General features: G+C 46.6%; 1 protein-coding gene and 1 long non-coding RNA gene across 3 annotated transcripts in view; both read right to left on the bottom strand.

The window, feature by feature from the left end:
- LOC310693984 overlaps positions 1 to 23,032 on the bottom strand; it is a 507,188-nt gene that overhangs the window by 20,693 nt on the left and 463,463 nt on the right. The window lies entirely within an intron of this gene.
- LOC310693923 (transmembrane protein 132D-like) overlaps positions 5,581 to 23,032 on the bottom strand; it is a 449,340-nt gene continuing 431,888 nt past the window's right edge. For both annotated transcript variants that reach the window (XM_083476416.1, XM_083476417.1), the window contains 4 exons: positions 20,332 to 20,537; positions 19,471 to 19,744; positions 12,302 to 12,493; positions 5,581 to 6,857 (listed from right to left, as the gene is read on the bottom strand). In XM_083476416.1, the coding sequence (XP_083332542.1) occupies positions 5,673 to 6,857; positions 12,302 to 12,493; positions 19,471 to 19,744; positions 20,332 to 20,537 (1,857 nt within the window). In that variant the 3' untranslated portion in view covers positions 5,581 to 5,672. The remainder of the gene's footprint in view (positions 6,858 to 12,301; positions 12,494 to 19,470; positions 19,745 to 20,331; positions 20,538 to 23,032) is intronic.

Below are 23,032 nucleotides of genomic sequence, written 5' to 3'. Positions count from 1 at the left end.
TTCGCCAAAAGCGGCTTAGTTATGCTGGCCACATGACCCAGAAGCTGTACGCCGGCTCCCTCGGCCAATAAAGCGAGATGAGCGCCACAACCCCAGAGTCGGTCACGACTGGACCTAACGATCAGGGGTCCCTTTACCTTTATAGGAATGTAGGAAGCTGGTGATGCAGAGTTGGATCACGGTTCCATTCTCAGTATTGTCCTTACCAAGAGATGCCAGGAATTGAACACGGGACCTTTTGCATGTGAGGCATGCATGCCTTCGCCCTTCCACAAGTGGGGGTGGATCTGTCTTGCAGGGGGTGCAAGGCATGACCCTGTCTACCATGCCCACTTATCCTTTCTCAGGCTGCTTTAAGAAGCCTGTGTTGTGTGGAATTTGGCTGGGATGGAAGCAACCAAACAAACAGGCATTAGCAGGGGCCTAGAAAGCACTGGTGCCTCTTCCCTGTCCATTAATATTCCACACCTGAGACAGTCCACTGGTTTCCCCAGCACACAGCACTATGAACCAAAACCTGCTTAGATGAAAGGGTTCTTTGTCAATGGGGTTCCTAGCTCACATCACCGCAAAGGCAAATGTGTAGGTGAGGCCAGACACAGCCTACCTTAGATGTTCCAGGCCACCTAAACAGCGCTGCATTGACGGCCGTTGCATAAACGTCATCCAGCAGTTTAAAAATGCATTAATTGCGTCTTTGTATAATAACTAAGGGGCAAAATGCCCACGCTGAGCCAAAATGACTTCTCTTGCTTTGTGTTTGTGTCGGGCATATGAAAAGAGAAAAGAGATCCCCTCCTGGTTTCGGCACTTGCTGTAAAGGCCTTCACATCATTTCCACGCTGTTCTGACTTGCCATTTCCCCAGTGCCTGTCTTGCCCTTTGTTTGCAGACATTGCTGCTTAATCCTGTTGCCTGCACTGACTGCATGGGGTGGGATTGTGGACTAGATGGGCCCCTGGGTCAATATCAGCAGGTCTCTTCTCATGCTGGGATGTGTCTTGAATCATGCCTTTGGCTTTCCTCTACGGAGGACAGAAGTGTGTGTGTGTATGTGTGTGTGTATGTGTGTAGAAATGAGCCCACTGTACAAAGGTAACATTTATATTCATTACCCCACCCACTTTTGCCTCTGGCCTTGCCCAACCACTGGCATGTGGCCCTTGAAAGGTTGCCCAAAGGGAATGTGGCCCTTAGGCTAAAAAAGATTCCCCTCCATCAGAGGCAGTGTGAATGTCCTAGTTGTTGAGTTTGACCATTCACTTTTTAATAGAAAGCTGCCATATACCAGGCTAGACCATCTGGTCTGCCTAGCATAGTGAGACAATGACTTCCCATCACAAGATCTTTCTGACTCGTGATTCCAGGGATTGGAGCTGGGACCTTGTGCACAGGATCAGTTGAAGACACGTTGCTGCCTGAAATTAAGGACAAAATGGCACCCAACCTGCACTTCATGCAAAGGAGCCATCTGGACTGGCAAACGAACTTTCTGCCATCAGTGGAAACAGCACAGCAACTTTCTGAGAGCAGCATACCAGCTTAGGGTGTGCAGGGGAGGCCATGTGACACATGCACGGTGCTCTGTCCTGCAATACTTTGCCTTTGTTGCCTGCCCCCCAGAATCCGCTGCCCGAAGCAGCTACCTGACTCTGCCTAATGGTTGAGCCGGCCAAAGTCATAGAGCAATGCAGTCCTCACTGGATGACAATGCACATCTGTACCAACATCATGTGATCCACGGGGAGGGATGGGGGAGAAATTTGGTTCAGCTCACATTCAGGTGTGTGTGCGCGCGCGCACGCTCGTGCATGCGTGCGCAAACGGAAATGCAGCAGCCCTTCAAAATGTGCACTTCTCTGAAGTTTGCAATACACTTCTCCAGTCAAATAATGCACACAATTACATGTATATTTTGGCAAAGTGTGCTTAAGAAGGCATATTTTGTCGAAGATAACATTAAAAAAAATTATATTAGGGGAGTATTCTTGGGAAACTGTATATATTGGGAGACATTTGCACTAAATTGCTGATGAATTTTCATGAGGATTAAGAAAAAATCGCAAACCAATGTGGAAATGTAAAGAACTAAATTTAAGGTTGGAAAAATGGGAATCTGAGATAAACCAAAGCTGAGAGGTTCACCCATTGATGGCCGCTGGGAGATGACTGCGCACTAGTACTTAAAATGCTGATCCATACTTTTCTTAAAAACTAAATAATGTCTAGTCAGAACATTTCAGAGCCTGAAGTGGGCAAATTCACATGGTGATCCCCACCCTGGTTTTAAAAAAACTAATTAATTAGCTGCAAAAAGTTTTGTTTTTTAAAGAAATGATGTGGCAATTCTGCCACCTGCCATTGCATCTCATCTTTGCCCAATGGTAGGACCGGAATAAGTCAAGCAATTTTGTCAAGCAGTTTATTCTACAGCTGGTTTGTCAGTTTGTTCTCTCTCCTCCACGTCCAAAGATGATAGAATCTGAAGTCCACCTGGTAGCTTAAACCCATTGCTTGGATGCTCACGCGCTGCTTTGCTTCATCTGTGTTCCATCCATTATCTAAACGAAGTGTGAAAGTCTCTTCTGCAGCTACTTACCACAGCACTGTGAGCATGCAGAGTTCATTCATCTTCATAGTCAGCTAGCTGGGAAAAATAACTCCTGTTCTTAAATTGCATCTTTTGGCTGCCCCGATGTTCGTTTTCTGGATCAATGCAGATTATTATTAACTGGCAATTATTTTTACATTTGGTAGAGAGAAATAATCTCTACAAGGAAGAGGTAGATCACTGGCAGAGGAAGCTGCACCCAGGCAGTATTATCTAAATTCTCTAGGGCTGCATTTCTAAAGCATTAAAAATTAACCCCACCTCATTTTGACTTCATTTAGAAATGCACATTCATCATTTGATGACTGCAACATCAGGTGACAACTTGCATATCTCCCAAAGGCAAAAATTTCTGAACTTAGAAGCTTTCTAATCAAGGAGAGGGCTAGGTTGTAACTTTCCTTCCTGAAATAATAATAATAATAATAATAATAATAATAATAATAATAATAATAATAGATTTTTTTATTATTTGTACCCCACCCATCTGGCTGGGTTGCCACAGCCACTCTGGGTGGCTTCCAACAAATATAAAAATATAATCAAACATCAAACATTAAAAACTTCCCTATAACAGGGCTGCCTTCAGAAGTCTTCTAAAAGCTGTATAGTTATTTATCTCCTTGACCTCTGATGGGAAGGTGTTCCACAGGGCAGACACAACTACTGAAAAGGCCCTCTGCGTGTAACTTCACTTCTTGTAGCTAGGGAACTGCCAGAAGGCCCTCAGAGATGGACCTCAGTGTCCGAGCTGAACAATGGGGGTGGAGATGCTCCTTCAGTTATACAGAGCTGAGGCTGTTTAGGGCTTTAAAGGTCAGCACCAACACTTTGAATTGTGCTCGGAAACGTACTGGGAACAAATGTAGTTCTTTTAGTAGAACTGGTGTTATGTGGTCCCAGTGGCTTTTCCCAGTCACCAGTCTAGCTGCCGTATTCTGGATTAGGTGTAGTTTCCAAGTCACCTTCAAAGGTAGCCCCATGTAGAGTGCATTGCAGTGTTCAAACTAGTCTGGCAAGAGAGTGTGCAGGCAGGTAGGGTCTCAGCTGGCGTGGTGGAGCTGGCAGAGTGCAATGGAGCTGTCTCAGGTGGAGCTGGTAGACAGCCGCCCTGCACACAGAATTAACCTGTGCCTCCATGGACAGCAGTGAGTCCAAAATGACTCCCAGGCTGCGCAACTCATCCTTCAGGAGCACAGTTACCTAGCTCAGGAGCAGGGAGTCCCGCACACCTGCACCTCAGTGATGTCAAGAAAAGCCACTTCCGAGCTGGGGAGGAGGCGGGGTTGCGGGCTTCACACCCACCCCCACATGCACGGGGGCTGGACACAACCCCTGCGAGATCTAGGGAATCCTCAGCTGCGTCATCTCCCCAGGCAGCCAATCGGCTGGCTGGGGAGGCGTGGCCTGCCCTATTTGGGGCCGGCGTGGCCGAGGCTCGTCCTCTTTCACTGCTTCAGCTGACTCGGTTTCCTTTAGGCAGGCTTCTTGGACATTGCTATGGACTTCGGTTGGTCGCCGTCAAGGGGCCTGGTAGGAATTTTTTCCAATTGGCAAATTGGCTCCAGCCATTTGGTTTTTCATCTACCTCGTAGCAACTCATCACAACTTCTCAGTATTGGCGGTTAGGCATTGGTAAGGGTAGGGTTAAGTAGATGAGAGGGGGGGAGGGAGTGCCATCGCCTCCCCCCAAAGTCTAGGGGAGTCTGGTAAAGGACTCCGGGGGGCGTAGCCCTGTCCGAAGCCTATGGAGGTGTGGGCCTAAGGCATGCCCCCGAGCAGTGACCCCGGGGTAACTCCTAGTTGACGTGCATCAGCAGGACTCCCCCTCCTGGTGGTTAACCCTTTCCGGTCTTCATGCAATCGGGCTGAAGCCGGATAGTCGATACGACCAATGCCTAAGCCAATACCGCTCATTTCTGTAATCAATAAAGTTGTAGCCTATTTCGCCCATTAACCTAATTTATGGTGTCCTGTGTCTTTATTTCTACTGGGGGAGGCGGGAACTCGCCACACAATTGGGCACTTTTAAGTCCCAGAGTCAGGACCTCAAAGCATCATTGCAAAGAACCCTTCACTGTACTTTAAAATGCCCAAGTCCAAGGCTTTGCCACCCATCATCTGGTGGGCTGTAGAGCCAATGGACAACAAGGAGCAAACTTTAAGACATTCACAGCCGCATCCCTACAGCTGGCTCTTTATTCCATCGTCACAGATGTTTCCTTACCTGTTCTTTTTTCACTTTTTATATGCTGTTTCGCACAACATGAAAGCCAGTCCTGGAAATCTAGGGGGATGTTGCAGAAGTTTAGCACTCACCTCCATGTTAATTGCTTCCAAAAAAACAATCCATTTGCAACCCTGATGACTTGTGGGCATTTTGTGTTGATGGAATCTGGAGCAATATACCAACATTCAGTTCCCACCATTTAAAATTTAGCACAGCATGGCGGTATATTGATGAAAAAGCCACAGTTTCAAAACACAAGATACTGCAATGTAAAAGGAATGTTAGAAAAATCGGGACAGAAGTGCTGACATTATAACAAGTAAAACTCTCGCAATAAACCCCATGTCTGAATGCAGCCTGCTTGACCCACATCTGATGCCACATATGGGGGGAAAGGTCTTATGGGGTAAATTAGAAGCCTTCGCAGGTCAGGTTCGTACTACAGGCCAGATGAGATTGCATGATATAAAATATCTGTTTTTGCATTGGAATTTGCAGATTAGTATAGGTTTCCTGTGCAACCTCCCCACAAAATGGAATCTTGTTTGCAATTTTTTTTCAAAAAATTTATTTTCCCATGTAAGTTGCCTTCCACCAGAATATTTCCCAAACATCTTTTTTAAGAACCACTGAGCACAGGTAACAGTTGCTGCTTGGGACCTTTACTCAAAGTGCTCCTCAGGGTTCCATTGAAACCAAATCATCCACCATTTTAATTGTTCACAAATGGTTGTAGGTCTTTTGTTTTGTCCCAGTTTGCCAAATTAAAGGCAGAAAGGTGAGTGGAAAACAAAAAGAAAGCAAGAAAGCAAAAGGGTTTCTAGTGTACTGTTATGCATTTTCATGTAGCCGTTCCATATAGTTCCTTAGTTCTTTACATCCCCCCAGGTCCATGTCCTGACAAACCCACTTGATATCATCCTCACTGCTGGTCAAGATAGAGTTGACGGTAGGGCACCCGCCATCTGAGGAGATGGTGGTGAAAGTGGTGAACTTGACTCGCTTCCGCTTGGAGGTTGGCGAGGCGGTCTGTTCGCTCTTCTGCTCCTTCCCTTCGGGGGTGGCAGTGGGGTCCGAGGACCGGAAGACTTGGCCGTTAAGGTTCTTCTGGGTGTTGGCATCCAGGAGGTACTTGCTCTCCTCCAAGTCTATGCCTTGGTCAATGGCCGTGATGCACTCCTCTTGCTGGGTGGAAAAATTGAGGTGGTTCTCCAGCAGTTCTGTCCTATTGCTTAGTCCTACCCAGTCATGAGAGTGGCTCAGGCCTTCTTGCTCTTCAAAGGGAGCCTGCTTGTGCCTATACTTCAAAGCAAAGGTGATGCAGTTGATAAGGAAGACTAGAATGGCCAAGCAAAAGACACCTAACAAAGCATACATCCCAATCTCCAAGTCACTTAGGCCCCTGGGTGTCTCTACAAAGTCGTTCTCTTCCAGATCTCCATTGCTCATTGGCAAGTCCACCTGTGCTGGCAAGCTGGTGAAGTCTATTGGGATGTTTTGCATATGGCTGTCATCATCTAGAAGGCTCTCGCGGTCCTCCTTTTTACTAAGAATTGACTTTTGTGTGCTGGCCCCCCTGGTTTCTTCCTGGCCCATCGACGAGCTGTAATAAGGCCCATCTTGTCGAGACCTCTCCTGCAGGGTTGTCTTCTGACGCCTGTCGCTGGTGTGGTTTTCCAAGTGCACGCCGGCCCCAATCTGCTTGCTGTCACTGGTGTTGGGGTTGGCATCATTTTGACCAAACTTGACCTTGATGTTCCCAGTCCCGACAGCCATGACGCTCTTCCGTTTAGATTTCTGGCACGATTCGCTGATCACCATCTCCACTTTCACCAACAGCCCCTGGCCTTCTGACTCAGCAACAACGAGGGGCCATTTGAATTTGGGGCTCTGGAGAACGGAGACCACCTTCTCATCTACAGACGTGGCCACCAGAGAGAAGTCCTTGACATCATATAGGTCCAAGGGCATGACTGCCCCATCACTGAACTGGATCCAGCAACTTATAGCGGCTTCCTGTAAGGGAAATGACGACAACATCATCATTCTGAGTAACCCATCAGAGTTAAAAACCACAGGGGTTGCTATGATACAAGGAGACAACATAAGAGGCGTTTCAAGTTATGCATGGTGGGAATAGAGAAAAGTTTTTCTTCCTATCTCATAACACTAGGACTCGGGGACCTCCAATGAAGCGGAATGTTGGAAGATTCAGGACAGGCAAGAGAAAGTACTTCTCCACCCAACACTTAGTTAAACCATGGAACTTAATCCAACAAAAGGTAGCTACTGCAGAAGCTATTGTGAAGGAACCAGAAAGCTTTCCTGAGGTCATACATCAACACAACATATATTTGTAGAAAGACCATTTGAAATGAAATTCAAACAGAAATATATTTCCATCTAATTAAAAGCCGAGGACTTAGTACAGGAAGGTGCCTTATGCCAGGTGTTTCTATCTAGTTCAGTATTGTCCACTCCAACTGGCAGAATCTCTTAAGGGTCTCAGAAAGAAGTAGAACCATGTTTTTAGCTGGAGATGCCAGGGATTGAAGCTGGGTCCTTCTGCATGTAAAGCAGGGGCTCAATCACTGACGTCACTTGAGCATCAGGGTGACACCATCTGATTGCTAAGTATGTATGGTTTCAGAAAACTGACCTTGCGGGCCCAAACTGGCACAACTGGCAAGCCAAAATTGACCTGCAGGCCAGAAGTTCTCCACAAATGCCACACATGGTCATCACAAAGCTCACACTGAGCAAACTGAACCTCCTTTTCCTTTTTTGGTTCACGGTGGAGAAATAGAGAGCAGACCCCTTTCCCTATTGCTGAGCGTCCCCTCCCCCCCCCAAAAAAGTGCTTCAGTAGCAGATCAAAGAAACAATCTCTCCAGCCTGGAGACGCAGCTATGGAGGAAATTTAATTCCACACCAAGCCATTCGTTTTTATTTCAATTCTATGAGAAACAAGGGCTACGTTTTAAATAGTCATAGGTAATAAGATTTGTTTTCCACAGAAGTGGTAAGAGACTTGTATCCCCCCTAAGGTCTCTGGTGCATGCTTTGAAACACTAATAAATTGCATGTCAAACAGCATCACAGGTGATTGGATCATTTACTACTGCTCTGTATTCAAACTGGGAGGGGGCGCGCACAAGTAATTACTTATTATATTTATGATTTCTAAAAACCACTTTATATAAAAGATAAAGTCTCCTTGCAAAGCACACAGGGCATGATGGAATGCAGGCCTTGGACCTAGTGCTAGCCAGGAAGAAAAGCATCAGAGTCCTGAGGTTCCCAGGACTGAAAGTGGGCTTCTAAAAGCTCTTGACCCAAGTTCTTTATTTCTTTGCTTACCACCTTTGTCTTCACATGGTTCTTCTCCACATTTCAACCAGGAACAGTTCATTCAGGACTGTGAGCCCAATTTTCTGGAACTCCCTCCTGGCTGAGATGAGACAAGCCCCTCTCCCTGTTGAAATTCGAGCAATTGCAAGTTGTATTATGTCTGTTTACTGAACTTAAGTTTTTTTGGTTTGCTTTAAGCTCCATATTATCTTGATTGATGAGCTGTTTTATGGTTTGGGCCATGCCCAAGACAATTTGCTTCCTGAGGCAAAGGACAAAATGGCGCACGTATGCAACCATTCCATATACAGTGGTACCTCGGGTTACATACACTTCAGGTTACAGACTTCGCTAACCCAGAAATAGTACCTTGGGTTAAGAACTTTGCTTCAGGATGAGAACAGAAATCACATGGCGGCGGCGTGGCGGCAGCAGGAGGCCCCATTAGCTAAAGTGGTGCTTCAGGTTAAGAACAGTTTCAGGTTAAGAACGGACCTCCAGAATGAATTTAGTATGTAACCAGAGGTACCACTGTACAGGAACAAATCTTGGCAACAGGGCATGGCAAGGGCAGATCAGCAGGGTGCTTATAAAGCTGGAAGACAAGGTGCATGACACACAGCTCTCCCCTCCAGTAGAAGGGGATGGTTAGGGAACTGAGGAGGAGGATTTGAGCAGCACCACTGCCTCCCAGCAGATTCTGCCTGAGGCAGTCACCTCACTCAGCCCAATAGCAGGACTGGTCCTGCTGTGTATACAACTTTGTGACCATCTATGGAGAAAACTAGTCTCTCAGTGGACCAGATTGGGATGGACCAGAGCTCAGGGGCAAAGCATCCTCCAGGCATGCAGAAAGTCCCAGGTCAGCATCTCCAGTTAGGCTTTATGTCTGAAACCATGAAGGGCTGAAACCCTGAGCTAGATGGGTCAAAGGTCAGATTCAGTATAAGGCAGCTTCGTAGATAATAAATAGATAAACCTTGACAAGTTCCTGACAATGCTGACACTGTGTGGAGGCTCTTACTGTATGCTCAACATCCCTCCCTCACCAACTGCTTTGCAAACCCAATATTGACCTTGGACACAGCAGAAGGATCACTTACAAGCTCCCTGAGCTCTTTTCTAGTTTTTGGCCTGCCACCTGGTTTTATTTCTTACCCTGACCCCCACTGCACTGAAAGGATGGATTCGGATATGACTCAATTTCCTCGGGAAGTGAAATGCACAGCTGGCTGGGGGCTTAGTGCCACCCAAGCCTGCTCCTTTTGAGCTGATTTCAAGGTAGCGATTTTAGCTCTGCTGGTCAGCAAAGGATGAGCTGCTTGTCCTGGCTTTCTAGCCGTGTGTCGCTTGATTGCTAAACACTACAAAGAGAAAGAGAGAGAATGTGCATTGGGGAAGGGGGAGAACTTCATTCTGAGTGCTCTACCAAGGCCTAAGCCTTCGCTTACCTCTTCCCAACCCCACCAAAACCATCTGAAAGAGAGATGAATGAGCATCATATTCCCAGTATTCACCGTCTAATTTGCCAACAGCTAAATGATATCGAGCGTCAGAACAACTTGGCCACAATAAGGAAATTTTGCCCATGGTACGACCATTTTCCATCCTGCCACTTTGATTCTCTGGCACCCTATCTGTATAACCTAGCAACTCCAAAATATAGACGTGCTTTTATCCTAGCAAGATTGAATGTACTGCCCTCGGCTGTACTTGAGGGACAATTCCAACAGATTCCATACGAAAAACGCTTATGCCCATGCGGAGATGGCAGCACCGAATCAGTGGTGTATGCCCTCCTCTCAAGCACTCTACAAAGACGAGGAACGAGATTACCACCCCTCTTTTATTGTCCGTTCCAGGTCGCCCAACCACTGACACAGTGTATTTTCTCCTGGAAGATCAAGAGAAGCAGATGACTGCAAAGGTTGCAAGGTTTCTAGCTGGGGCGATCAGAATAAGGTCCACTATTTGACTGCTGATTCAGGACCCTAAACTCTGTTTTATATAATCAACTTTTAATTTTGTTCTCTGCATATCACAATGTTTTTTGTTGCTATGGCCGACGGCTGACGCAAATAAAGTTTCATTCATTCTTCATTCTTCTACCCAGTATTTGCTTTGATAAAAGGGTTTCGGGGGTGGAACACAACTTGAGGGTCAGCAACTGGCAGTTCTTGGGCCGAATGAATGCACACAAAGCCAATCTCATGCACAAAAGAAGTCTGTAAATAGGAATGGGAGAGTTTCCCCTTTTTCCATGCATCAGTTCAGTTGTGCACACTGCTGCCTCACTTTGAGTTTATTATTTTTTAAGTCCTCATGAAAATTCATCAGCATTTTAGTGTGATTTTCTCCTAATGTACAATTTGTGTGCAATTTTGTCCAACATACACCGCCCCTGAAAAAATATAACTACTTTTTATGTTACTTTTGCTAATGATGGAGGCAGCTGCCCCTGCTCACCCTGCCTGCCAACCTCACCTACCGGGGGCCCAATTTGAATAAAATATGGGGGGCAGGTAATCCCCACCCTGCATAATTGATCAGTCCCCTTTACACCTTAACTACGTCCTTGCTTCTCCCCTCACAGCTTGCCCCAAGCCCTGCCCCCATTTTAAAGGGGAGGCAGGTGCTTCACAGCGCGGTCTTGGTGAAATGGATTATAGTTCTATCTAAGTTATAAGCTTTTATTTCTTAATGTGCATATTTGCCCATTGTATGCAAATCTGCATTCTCCTTTGTCTTTTTTGTTGGTGGACTACAACTCCCATCATGCCTAGCTAGCAGGATCAGCAGCCAGAGAAGATGGAAGTTATAGCCCAACAACATCTGCGGCCCCAAGGTTGAGAAAGTCGGCTCTGGATGGTTCCTCCAGCCTCCATGCGTTCCAAACGTTCTTCAGATGAAAACAAGGATATTTTTCACTCCCCTGCAACTGACCCTCCTCGATTTCACATTTTGCATGGCCTCCCTCACAGAGCATTTCCTATCAAAAGAAGGGCAAGTACCGCCACCACTGTCAGGGACTGTGCTGAGGAGGGCTGCACTGAGGAGGAATGGTGGGAGCCACCTGCTCCTGCTCCTGAATCTTCCCAGGAGCAGGAGGACAGCATAGATTTAGAACAGTGGTTTGCAGAGGGGCACAGTTCAGAAGGCAGAAGCTGGGAAATACTGGATGGGGAGCAGTTAGCAGAAGAAACACTAGAAGAGAGAGAGGCTTAAAAGATTCACAGTCTCTGGATAGCATCCACCCCCCTTCTCCAAAGTCACAGAGTGCTCAGAAAGTGTCAGAACAGAAAGCACAGAGGGTACAAGCTCAGATTACAAGACGTAGGAGTGACGTAGATTAATAGGGATGGAGGGGGGAACATCCCTTAATTGGGAGCACCGCCACTTCTATGAGATGTGTTCTTTGTTCTCTTGCTATTAAAGATTGTAACTGGTAAGGCGTTCCTTTCGTTTGATCTCTTATCTACTGCCCGGGGGGGGGGGGAGGAAGCCGATCCCCTGAAGTCTGACCACTTCACCAACAGGACACACCACACATGCCCTCCCCCATTTGGAGAAAACCGCTTAATCTTCATTTCATTTTATTATTGGGTAGATATACAAAAAGAAAAACACACACTGATAAATAAATTTTAGAAAGGGGCAAAATTAGATGTGAATGCACAAAGCATTTAAAATAATAATAATAATAATAATAATAATAATAATAATAATAATGACTCCTTGCGCTCAGCTCTGCTCCTCCTTTCTTCCCACCCAGGGCAGGCCTGTCCTCTGCCTGCCTCTCAGAGCTGGCCATGTCAAGTGAGTCTGGGCCTCAACGGCAGCAGCCTCTCCTCCTTCTTGCCGACTCTCCAGCAGCTGCTACGAGCCATTGCTTGGGACAGGTACCAGCTCATCTTCCTCCCTGAGCTTGGCAGCAGTTGGCACTAGCGGGGGAAACAGGGACATTCTGAGATCATATCAGAAAGCCCGGGTGGCTTTCCAAATTCTTGGACTCTCCACTTGGAGGGTATATGCTTGGCTGGCTGGGAATTGCCCAAGTACAGTAGGCCTCAGAAATGGCGGCTTGTCGCTAGGCAAACGAGGCTTCCTACCTGTTTTGGCACCTGGAGGATTTCCTGTGCTACCGCCGTGGCAAAGATGGCCTTGTTGCTTCCTGGGCTCAGCTGTAAGGAGAGGGAAAGCCCAGTCACCAGCTGGACCCCCAGGTCAGTAATCGTCACCTTCTCGTCGAGGACAGTCACAGTCTTTTCAGCCAAGATGGCGTCAGAAAGCGGAGACAGAATCTGTTCAGGAAAACCGAGGCAACCCCGTCAGAACCCGCAAGGAGAGTCATACTTCTTAAAACCATATATATATATATATATATATATATATATATATATATATATATATGCAGGTTTTGGTGTCTTCGGGTGTCTTCCCGTGTAAGAGTTGGGGTGTCTAGGCGACGTTTCGACGAGGTCTCACTCGTCATCTTCAGGCTGGTGCTTTCGGCTTCTTGTTACTGGAACAGAGCAGGATCTCAGTGTTTGAGTTCCTATAAATACTGTTGAGGGGGTGTGGTGTATAGCCTCCAACGTTCTGGGCAGAGAGGAAGTTCCCAGGTAAGTGTGCCTTTTCTTCTTTTGTTCCTTAATTACTTGAGGGATATCTTGAGTGATTTCTTGAGTGATATTCTGAGTACCACTTAGGAGGGTCATTAAGTGTGGATTAGTTGCTAAAGCTTTCGTGTCTTGACCTCTTGAGCTTGTGAAGAGTTTTTCTGAGAAGATGGCTGTACTGCACTTAGTTGTGCTCTGGCTTGGCTTCGTGTATAGGGGCGAGCTGTGGTTTTGTGCCCTGTGCCAGCCAGATCTGTGTAGGGATTGCAGGGGGGTGCAGCATCCGGAGGTGCCACTATGGTTTGGCTACTGGATGGTGTCTGTAATTTATCTGTGGAGAGGGTCTGGGTTTGGGTCTGGTGTGGTTGATTGGTGATGGCGTTCTGTGTGCCTCTGGTTCTGGTGTCGGTTTTTGTGGGGAGGGCTAATTTCCAGATGTCTGGCAGGCGGGACGTGTCGTCACGCTTGTTCATGTTGTGAGGGTGTTTCTCTATCTCGATGGCTTCCATGATTATTCTCTTGTGGTGATGTTCCATGTTAAAGAGCAATTTGGAATCTGCAAAATTAATTTCGTGTCCTGTTTCTTTCATGTGTTGGAAAAGAGAGGAAGTTTTTTCTTCTTTTTTGACGGCATTCTTGTGTTCTGCGATACGTGCATTTATTCGTCTGTTTGTTTGTCCAATGTACGTGGCTGGGCAGACTTTGCAGGGTATTTCATAGACCCCTTGGTTTTCCAACTGGATTTTATCTTTGGGGTTTCTGAGGATATTGGCTATTTTTTGGTTGGTGCAAAAGGCTGTTTTGATATGTGTTTATGGAGGATTTTGCTAATTTTATCTGTAGTGCCCTTGATATAAGGAAGGAGGGCCATGCCATTGTTTTCTTCTGTGTCTTGGTTTTTGGGGGGTGTTTCTTTTTGGATTAGCTTCGTAACCCTGTTTTGCTGGTATCCATTGGCGATTAACACATTTGAGAAACCATAGTGGCACCTCCGGATGCTGCACCCCCCTGCAATCCCTACACAGATCTGGCTGGCACAGGGCACAAAACCACAGCTCGCCCCTATACACGAAGCCAAGCCAGAGCACAACTAAGTGCAGTACAGCCATCTTCTCAGAAAAACTCTTCACAAGCTCAAGAGGTCAAGACACGAAAGCTTTAGCAACTAATCCACACTTAATGACCCTCCTAAGTGGTACTCAGAATATCACTCAAGAAATCACTCAAGATATCCCTCAAGTAATTAAGGAACAAAAGAAGAAAAGGCACACTTACCTGGGAACTTCCTCTCTGCCCAGAACGTTGGAGGCTATACACCACACCCCCTCAACAGTATTTATAGGAACTCAAACACTGAGATCCTGCTCTGTTCCAGTAACAAGAAGCCGAAAGCACCAGCCTGAAGATGACGAGTGAGACCTCGTCGAAACGTCGCCTAGACACCCCAACTCTTACACGGGAAGACACCCGAAGACACCAAAACCTGCATTCCTGTACCCGTGAAAATCTACGAAAGCAAATATATATATATATATATATATATATATATATATATATTATAAAACATTTCAGTCCCAACTTTCCTTGATGGATTTATTTATTTATTAGCAGACTATCAATAAATATTCCCTGGGCGGCTTATGACAAGCATGCCTAGTACAGTTAACAACAACAGTAAGTAGAAAAATAACTGGACAAACAAATTAAAGGTAGCAGCAAAATCTATCAAATAATAAGCACCAAGTAAGCAATTATGGGGACGGGGGTGGCACTGTGGGTTAAACGACAGAGCCTAGGGCTTGCCGATCAGAAGGTCGGTGGTTTGAATCCCCGTGATGGGGTGAGCTCCCATTGCTCGGTCCCTGCTCCTGCCAACCTAGCAGTTTGAAAGCACAAAGTGCAAGTAGATCAATAGGTACCGCTCTGGCGGGAAGGTAAACGGCGTTTCTGTGCGCTGCTCTGGTTCACCAGAAGCGGCTTAGTCATGCTGGCCACATGACCCGGAAGCTGTACGCCGGCTACCTTGGCAAGTAAAGCGAGATGAGCGCCGCAACCCCAGAGTTGGCCACGACTGGACCTAGTGGTCAGGAGTCCCTTTACCTTTAGGCAATTATGGAAGAGCAGCAGCAGCAACAACAACAACAACCACACCACAACAACCACAACTTAAATAGTAGGAATGGAAATCAATAATTGTAAAGGGCAAGGCCTTCCTTCTTTGAAGGAAGCTTTCACACAAGAGGTAACACGGCATCCATCAAATGGTTGAGTTGACCGTAGGGTAGAAGTCAACCCTCCAGAGACTTAATTCCAAGCCATTCACCATGCTGGGCTGGGGTTGATGGGAGTTGTAGCACAATGACACCTGGAGAGCATCATGTTGCCTCTAGGGACCAGCTGTGAAAAATGCTCTCCTGAGAATGGGAACCCTGTCAAAGACAAGTCTTGAGGGTATCCTGAAACGGGATGAAACTGCAAGGCTGCAGTTAGGGATGGAAGAGAACTGAATTCAGTTCACATTTGCTTGAAAATTTGTACCTTCCAGGCTAATAGTACATGTACTGAAAAAACAATCAGCCCTTGAGTTTTACACTTCTATGAATTTCATGGTAATGTTTTTGCTCAAAATATGTTTGAAAACACACTTTAAAATTACGTTATTTTAGGATCATATAATTTAGAAATGCGTAGCATGAGGTAAAATACCTATTTGGATACAGATTTTGTGATCATGTGCTATTTCAATGCATAGTTATTGGTATTTTTAATACATATATTACATTGTTTTATGTAGACAGCTTAGAGGATTTTGCCCCTTAAGCAGGATATAAACTTTGTAACATAAATAAGCCTTTTTAAACAAACAGATTTTTTTTTAAAAAATAAAATAAAATTGCAGTTTGAAACAAAACTAGGATGGAACAGACTTATGAATGAACACAAGCAAATCTGACTTATTTAATATTCTGTTGTTGTTGTTGTTGTTGTTGTTGTTGTTGTTGTTGTTGTTGTTGTTGTTGTTGTTGTTGTTGTTGTTATCCTGCCTTTTCCCCAGATCAATCAATAAAATTATCAGCTCAAATGGCAGTAGATAGTTCAATCTATCTATCATCTATCTATCTATCTATCTATCTATCTATCTATCTATCTATCTATCTATCTATCTATCTATCTATCTATCTATCTATCTATCATCTGAACAGACATTTCTGTTAATTCCAATGTGAAGCATCATTTTTTTAAAAAATATTCTCCCCCCCCCTTTCCTGTTGTGTAGGGTGGAATGACTCTTCTATTATAGTTCCTGCCGCAACATATATCTACATCATCCTTCTTGGCTGAAAAAGATTGTTTCCCCCATATGCTAATTTAACCCACAGATTCATTGATTAATTGACTAAAAACGTCATACAATTATTCAATTACATTTCCTTCAATCAAAATTAGTGATTGAAAACAAATAATGGGGACAAATTATGGGCAGCTAAACAGAACCCCTCATTATGTTTTCCTCTCCCTTCCCTCCTGTCTCCCTCTGTTACCCATCCCTACTGTCTGACCTTAAATTGCAAACCCATCGGGGCAGTGACCTATCTATCTATATTTTTTTATTTTTGCTTGCGTTACAGAAGACTCTGAAGAGAAGACAAGCAAGGCTTATGAAAAGTGAATTAAACAAGATGGATGTGAGCTGAGCTATCGCTCTCTAAGATCTTGGCATTTCAAAAGCAGCTGACTTTGACGATTTCTCGAGTGACAGGCTATACATATTCTTTCAAGTGGACAGGCCAACTAGCCTTCCCTGCCTCCCTCCCTCTCGCTTCCAGTTCCCTTCCCAGATATACATTCTCTATATTTATGGACAGTCACAGAAGGCAAGATGAGACTCTCAGCTTTTGCAACATATAAATATAGATTGCTACTGAGGGCTGCAGTCTCCCCACTTCCTAAAGGCTACCTGTTGAGGAAAAGCAATTTGGTAAGGATAAGGGGCTAGTGGTCTGTGAAGCAGGGCAGCATCACTCACCTGTCTTCTGAGCACTGAGCATCACTGCTTGTTCCTGAGAGGGAGAGGGGTAGGAAGGGCAGCACGGTGCAGGTGCAGCAGCAGAGCCAATCCAACGCTCCTGCCGCCATGCTTACACCACGCTGAGCTCCTTGCATCTTGCCTTTCCTCCTCTCAGGAACTGGCAGTGGCTCTCTGTGTTTGGAAGGCCTGTGCTTCCTGCTCATTGCAATGGGAAGGGCCAAGCCCTACCACAAGGCAGAGTGAGACAGCTTCCATAGCCAGCAAATGCTGAGGGATGGAAATGGGCTGGGAAGGTGTGCCATGTGGTCTGCCCTGCAGCCCCTAAGCTAGCTGGCTGCCCTTGCATGGCTGGTACACCTATGAGGTGATCTGAGGTGACCCGCCTCACACTGCATGTTCAGGGGGGGGGGCGAAAGAGATCCTGGTGCAGCCTTGGTGGTTTCCAGTTCAGCTTTGGGTAAGCTGAAGATGCAGCCAAAAGCCAAAGCCAAGGAGAGGAGCAGCTTTGGCTCATGGAATGCCCCTATTTTGCCAAGACTCTCAGGCATGTCCAAAGTCCATTTCGGGGGCCTAATCCAGCCCACCGGTCGGTTTAATCCAGCCCCTGTGGCAGTTGATATCCTGGGGTAAAATCCTAAAAAAACCTCAACAACATCAATCCTAAAAAAAGGGTTGGCCCTTTGGTCGGCCCTTCACTCCAACAAATCTGGCCCTCTTTGGAAAAAAGTTTGGACACCACTGGATCAAGAGGGAACACTCCTGCAAAATGTCTGCATTTCTACTGGTCTCCTCCCACCCCACCAGGGCACGGGCCCAGATCTGTGAGGAGGAAGTCTTGGTGGCCCACCTTGCCCCCAGTGCCAAAAGGTCTTGGGCCAGTCCTGGCTACTGGGATATGGCCAAGGCAGTTGTCTATTGCCTAAGAAGCACCTTGGGAAGTTCTATGTCATAAAAAGTGGGTGTTTTCAAAATATAATATAGAAAGATTTCATTAAAAAAGAAAATATTGGGGGGGGGAATACAAACTGGGCGTACCCCACCTCTTTCCCCCAATCTATAGCACTGAAACGAAGAGAGACTGAAAGCTGCTAATATCAATATGAAGGGAAATGTTAACACAACCATATATTATGGAATGTGGCAGGTACACTTTGTCCTGTAGAGCCTTTGTTCGTTTACTGGATGAACGGAAACCAGTCTGCCATGAAAGTCTCTTTCTCTTTTGCCCTCTAGCCACACAATACCAGTTTTAGGTCAGTTTTTCAGAAAACGCTATGTCCTAAATTACCTTCTACAGTTTTTGTACTTTTAAACCCTTTGTTTCTTTCCAGTTTCCAGCTGTCAATATATTCTTGCTCCCATAAACCGATAATCAATTAAATGTGTATATAATGACCCTTGGCTTTCTCCACTGAATATACCCAACAATACTATTTCAGGAGGTTTCCCCACCCCCCAGTTTTCTCAATATTTTTGTTATTTCTACAAAGATCTCTTCCTAGAACTGGGAAACTTTGGGACAGTCCTACCACATATGTGTGAAACAACCATGAGCTGTACACCCCTTCCAGAAAGTAGGTGAGTGGGGTTTATCCATTTTAGCTATTTTTGTAGAAGCTAAATGCCAGGATAGCCAGTGTGGCATAGTGGTTGGAGCGTAGGACTAGGATTTGGGAAACCCGAGTTCCATTTCCCACTTAGGCATGGAAGCTTACTGGGTAATCTTGGGCCAGTTACCACCTCCCAGCCTAACCTACCTCAGTGGGATGTTGTGAGGATGAAACGGAGGGAAAGAGAACTAAGTATGCCTCAAAGTCCTTGGAGAAAAGGTGTGATATAAATGCAATAAGTGATGATAATTGTGATGGTCTGGGACTCAGGCTCGGAACCAGAGAAGTCTCAGTCTGCACCGGATCCTTTGCCTCAGGCATCATCTGAACCAAGTCTGGGGCCTGATCCTGAAGAGTCCCAGTCTGCACAGGTTTCCCTGCAACAAACACCAGCTGGGCCAAGTCAGGGGCCTGAGCCTGCCCTGGCTCCAGATGGGAGGATGAGCTCGTTGCCTTCAGCTGGACCATCACTTACAGCTGCTCCACTACTGGTTGGGTCAGGGGAGGCTGAGGTGGCCCCTGGGTCTAGTAACCCACCAATGTCTCCCGAGCTGCAGAGACTAAGGTCTGAGAGAAGGAGGGACCTGAGTACTCGCAGGAGGAGTGCTCACCTTTGGGCGAAACAGGGAGGTGAGTCGCTGGGGGATCAGGACCGGCCGTTACCCCAACAAAGATAAAAGGCTGTCGGACCCCGCCCCAGGTTGTGGGAGCAACATTGCTGTATGCCAGACCCTGCCTGAGATCCTGTGCCCGACCTAGCCTGGTTTCCTGCCTTGTGTCCTGCCTTGGCCCTGTCAGACTGACTCATTGCAGAACCTTTGGATTATGGACCAGACCTGGACCGTGGTTCTAGAGTTACCCCCGGGCCCAGCACAATGATCATGATGATGATACCTTATGTATTATTTTCAAATAGTTTTTGAAAGACATTTTGCATCATCATGCTGGTCTAGGTGAATATTTGATCTGATCCAGAATGGCTGCTCTCCTGCTCTTTCCCAGCATTCCTTTCCTCCTACCTGAATCGTCGTCATCCCCAGCTCTTGTCCAACCAGCACCTGCCCGTCTTGCAGCTTTGCGATCCTCGGCTCTTCCACTTGTATGAAATCGCTCACCAGCTCAGTGATGTCGACTTGCCAGTCTGAACCCAGCAGGTAGGCCATCTGTCCGCCAGGATCTGAGGGTTCGGCTACAAACTGTGTGAGCACCCGCACCATGGCGTGCTGGTACTGGAGGGTGCAACCTCTTCCCTTCCGCTCATCCTCTTCTTCGTCATCGCTGTCCCTAGCTGGCCTGTCAAGGCAAAAAAAAGCAGAGGGGTTGGGCAAAGAAGAGCGCCTTAAGGTTGTCTTAAAATCCTCCCATTGATAGGGACATAGGAAGCTGTCTTGTAACAGGTCTAACATATTCGCCTAACTGGCCCGACACCATCCTCTTTAAAGAAGGGTCTTTGGCTGCAAGTGCCTGTTCCCAAGCAGGGGAACACACTGAGGACCCCAGCAGGATTGGATCCTGCACTCAGAAGCTGGTGAGTGGAGGATTCTATCCTGAGGGCTACAAGGGTCTGCTCTGCCAGCATGTTCCCTGGAGAATGCAGTGTCAATGTAGCACCCAGCAGGATTAAACCTGCTCTCTTCAGTGTGGTCAGAGAGTGCCCTTCTCCCAAGTCTATATTTAATTAGGGTTTATAACCCCTGGGTCTGGATCTGCTGGATCTGGGTTGGGTACTCTTTGGGTCAACTTGGGCTGGGGGAAAAAAATCCCTGGATAGGGTCCCAGATCAGGCCAGGGAGGTTCTGCACAGCCCTAATGACAACCATCTGAATAGAGCGCATGGCCTGTATCTAGACCCGATAGAACAACCTCAGTCAAAAGCCCACCTCTTATTTGAGACGATGGGAATCCGCCACCCCTTGATCTGATTTAACTCTGTGTCAGAGACCTCGATCTGCAGAGGGAGGCGGGGCACCCACACGGTCATCTCCAGGGGGGCACTCAGATGCTGGTACATGAAATGGACATGGACATTTGCTTTCCCTTTCATTTCCTTCCCGTTGACAAAGACATAGTCGCATCTGTCGGAGACCTGGGAACAAGAGGAGAGGTGGGTGAAGGAAAGCAACAACAATGAAGTCCCTAGGTGAAATCATCAAATCTGTATCTCACTGGCAGTAGTCAGAGGAGCAGGGGGATGGAGCTGATCTCCTGATATCTCCTGCAGCTATTCTGGATGGGGGTGTGGTGGTATCTGGGACTGGCAGGATGCTCACAAGTGCGCAGCAGGGCGAGAGGGGCTGGAGTCTGATTTGGGAGAGGGGGCCAGGACTTCTACTGACCAGGAGGCAAGAATTAGAGGCGCGGGAAGCTTCAGAGCTGGAGGGTGGAGCACAGGATGGGTCAGAAGAAGAGGAGGAAGAAGCAGGCCAGGCAAATTAAGGAAAAGGTACTTCCCCACCCTCTCCCGCACCACTGTCTCCCAGAACCAGGAAGAGGATGAGCAGAGGAAGCTTCCACACAGGTGTACTCACCGGCTGTGTGCATACAGCCTGTCAGAGGAGGCAGAGGAGGGGAAGTGGTTGTTGTAATTGCTTCATAGAATGCAGATATGGGAATAGCTGCCTGGACACTAGACTGTTGTGCGTGGTATTCAGATCTGTTGAAACAACTATAAGTGTCATGGACTGGCTGGATGCAGAGGCGTGGAGGAAGGAACCAGCTGGAGAACCCCCCAGGGCACCCCCAGAGGAAGAAGAACCAGGGGATTAGAGGTGGGACAATGATGAGTGGTCAGAGGGAGAAGAAGGAGCAGATTGGGAGGAGGAAGTGTTGGAAGCTGAAGGGGCAACAGGTTTTAGTGATCAGGAAGAGGCAGTGGCAGAAGGCAGTCTAGAATCAAGGTAGGAAGGGAGTGGGGGCAGGCTGCTGAAAAAGCCAGGAAGCCTCCCCCTCCTGCTGTGACCAGCTCTGCAACCCCCTGGTCTCCCAGAAGACAGAGAGGAATGAAGAGAGACAAGATGACAAAGCCTTAGGCTACTAGGGAAAGACCATGGGGAAAGCAGGGACCTTCAGCCTTCAAAACTGTTTCATTAGGGCAAGACCTACTGGGAAGAGTTGCTGTGATCTCCATGCCTGAGCTGCAGCATCTGCCCAGCACTGACATGACCACCATCCTGCACCACTCCAGCTCCATCCAGGTGCATGGATCCTGGTATTGGAAGGATTGCTCCACTCCACCACACCCACCAGTACTGCTCATTGGTTGAAAGCTAAGAGTGAAGGGATGGGTCTTAAGTGTTTCATGCAGCGTCTTTGGTCCATCATGGGACTGGGGCAGAAACAGCCAGATTCCAGTTGCTATCACCCCCCCCCACTTTTCTTGCATCCAGCTTGCATCCGGCATCCTAAATACAAATCAGGACAAATGACAGGTATGTTGTGCACGGTTCTGGTTGCTGCATGTCAGAAGATCAGACAAGTGGTCTATCTAGCTGAGCATTGTCTGCACTGATTGCCAGGGTTCTCTTGCAACCCTGACATGAGATGCTAAGGATTGAACCTGGAATCTTCTGCGTTCAATGCTGTGCCTCTTCCTGGTATTCTTGGTGCTTCCACCCTTCCATTCCATTCATGACGTCACATGATTTTATGAGCTTCTGTCAGTCTGGTTCATAAATCACACTTTCCCCTGAAGCTTTTCGTCCACATCTCAGTGAAATGACACAAACCCGTTTGTTATAGGTTGTTAAAATATAGGCGCAAAATGCACGTTCAAATAATTTATTAACTCCCACTTTGCAGTGGTGATGATCTGAAGGAATGATCTATTAAAACCCTGAACTCTTTTTTTCACAATCCATTACCAGCCAGGCCTTCTGTTCCATTATGATGGTGTATTTAATATTTCTGCCTCCCGAATATGCATGATCTTGCACTTATCTGAATTTAATGCCATTTTCTACTTTTCTGTTTAAATGCAGAGTGGATCTAAATCTTATCGAAACATCAGAAACTGCTGTGGCATAATTTACATTCAAGCATTATTTTTTCTGCCTCTCCCAAAGAGAAAGACCTGCCCAGCATGCTGAAGAGTAAATCAGTGTTCAGATGCCTTTGATTGCAGCTAACCACAGAGTTGTATATTGAATCCTTAGAGCTTTTGAAAAGTATTAGGGTTGATATAGCTCAGAGGGAGAACCGTGTTAGCCTGTTGCAGCAAAAACATCCTTTATTCTGCCTTGGACTCAGACTCCACCTGGAGTCCTGTATCCAGTTCTGGGCAACACAATTTAAGAAGGATATTGACAAGTTGGAACGTGTACAGAAAAGAGCGGTCAAGATGATCAAGGGTCTGGAAACCAAGCCTGATGAGGAACAGTTGAGGGAGTTGGGTATGTTTAGCCTGCAGAAGAGGAGACTGAGAGGAGATATGATAGCCATCTTCAAATACCCGAATGAGTGTCACATGGAAAATGGAGCAAGCTTGTTTTTTGCTACTCCCGAGGGCTGGAGCCAAACCAATAGACTCTGATTAAAAGAGAGTCCAACTGAACATTAGGAAGTAAAAGCTGTTCAACAGTGGAA

Source organism: Podarcis liolepis (assembly GCF_965112155.1).
Source record: "Podarcis liolepis genome assembly, chromosome: 15".
NCBI lineage: Eukaryota > Metazoa > Chordata > Lepidosauria > Squamata > Lacertidae > Podarcis > Podarcis liolepis.
Note: the sequence above shows the minus strand (reverse complement) of the source record. Positions and strands in the feature narration are given on the sequence as shown.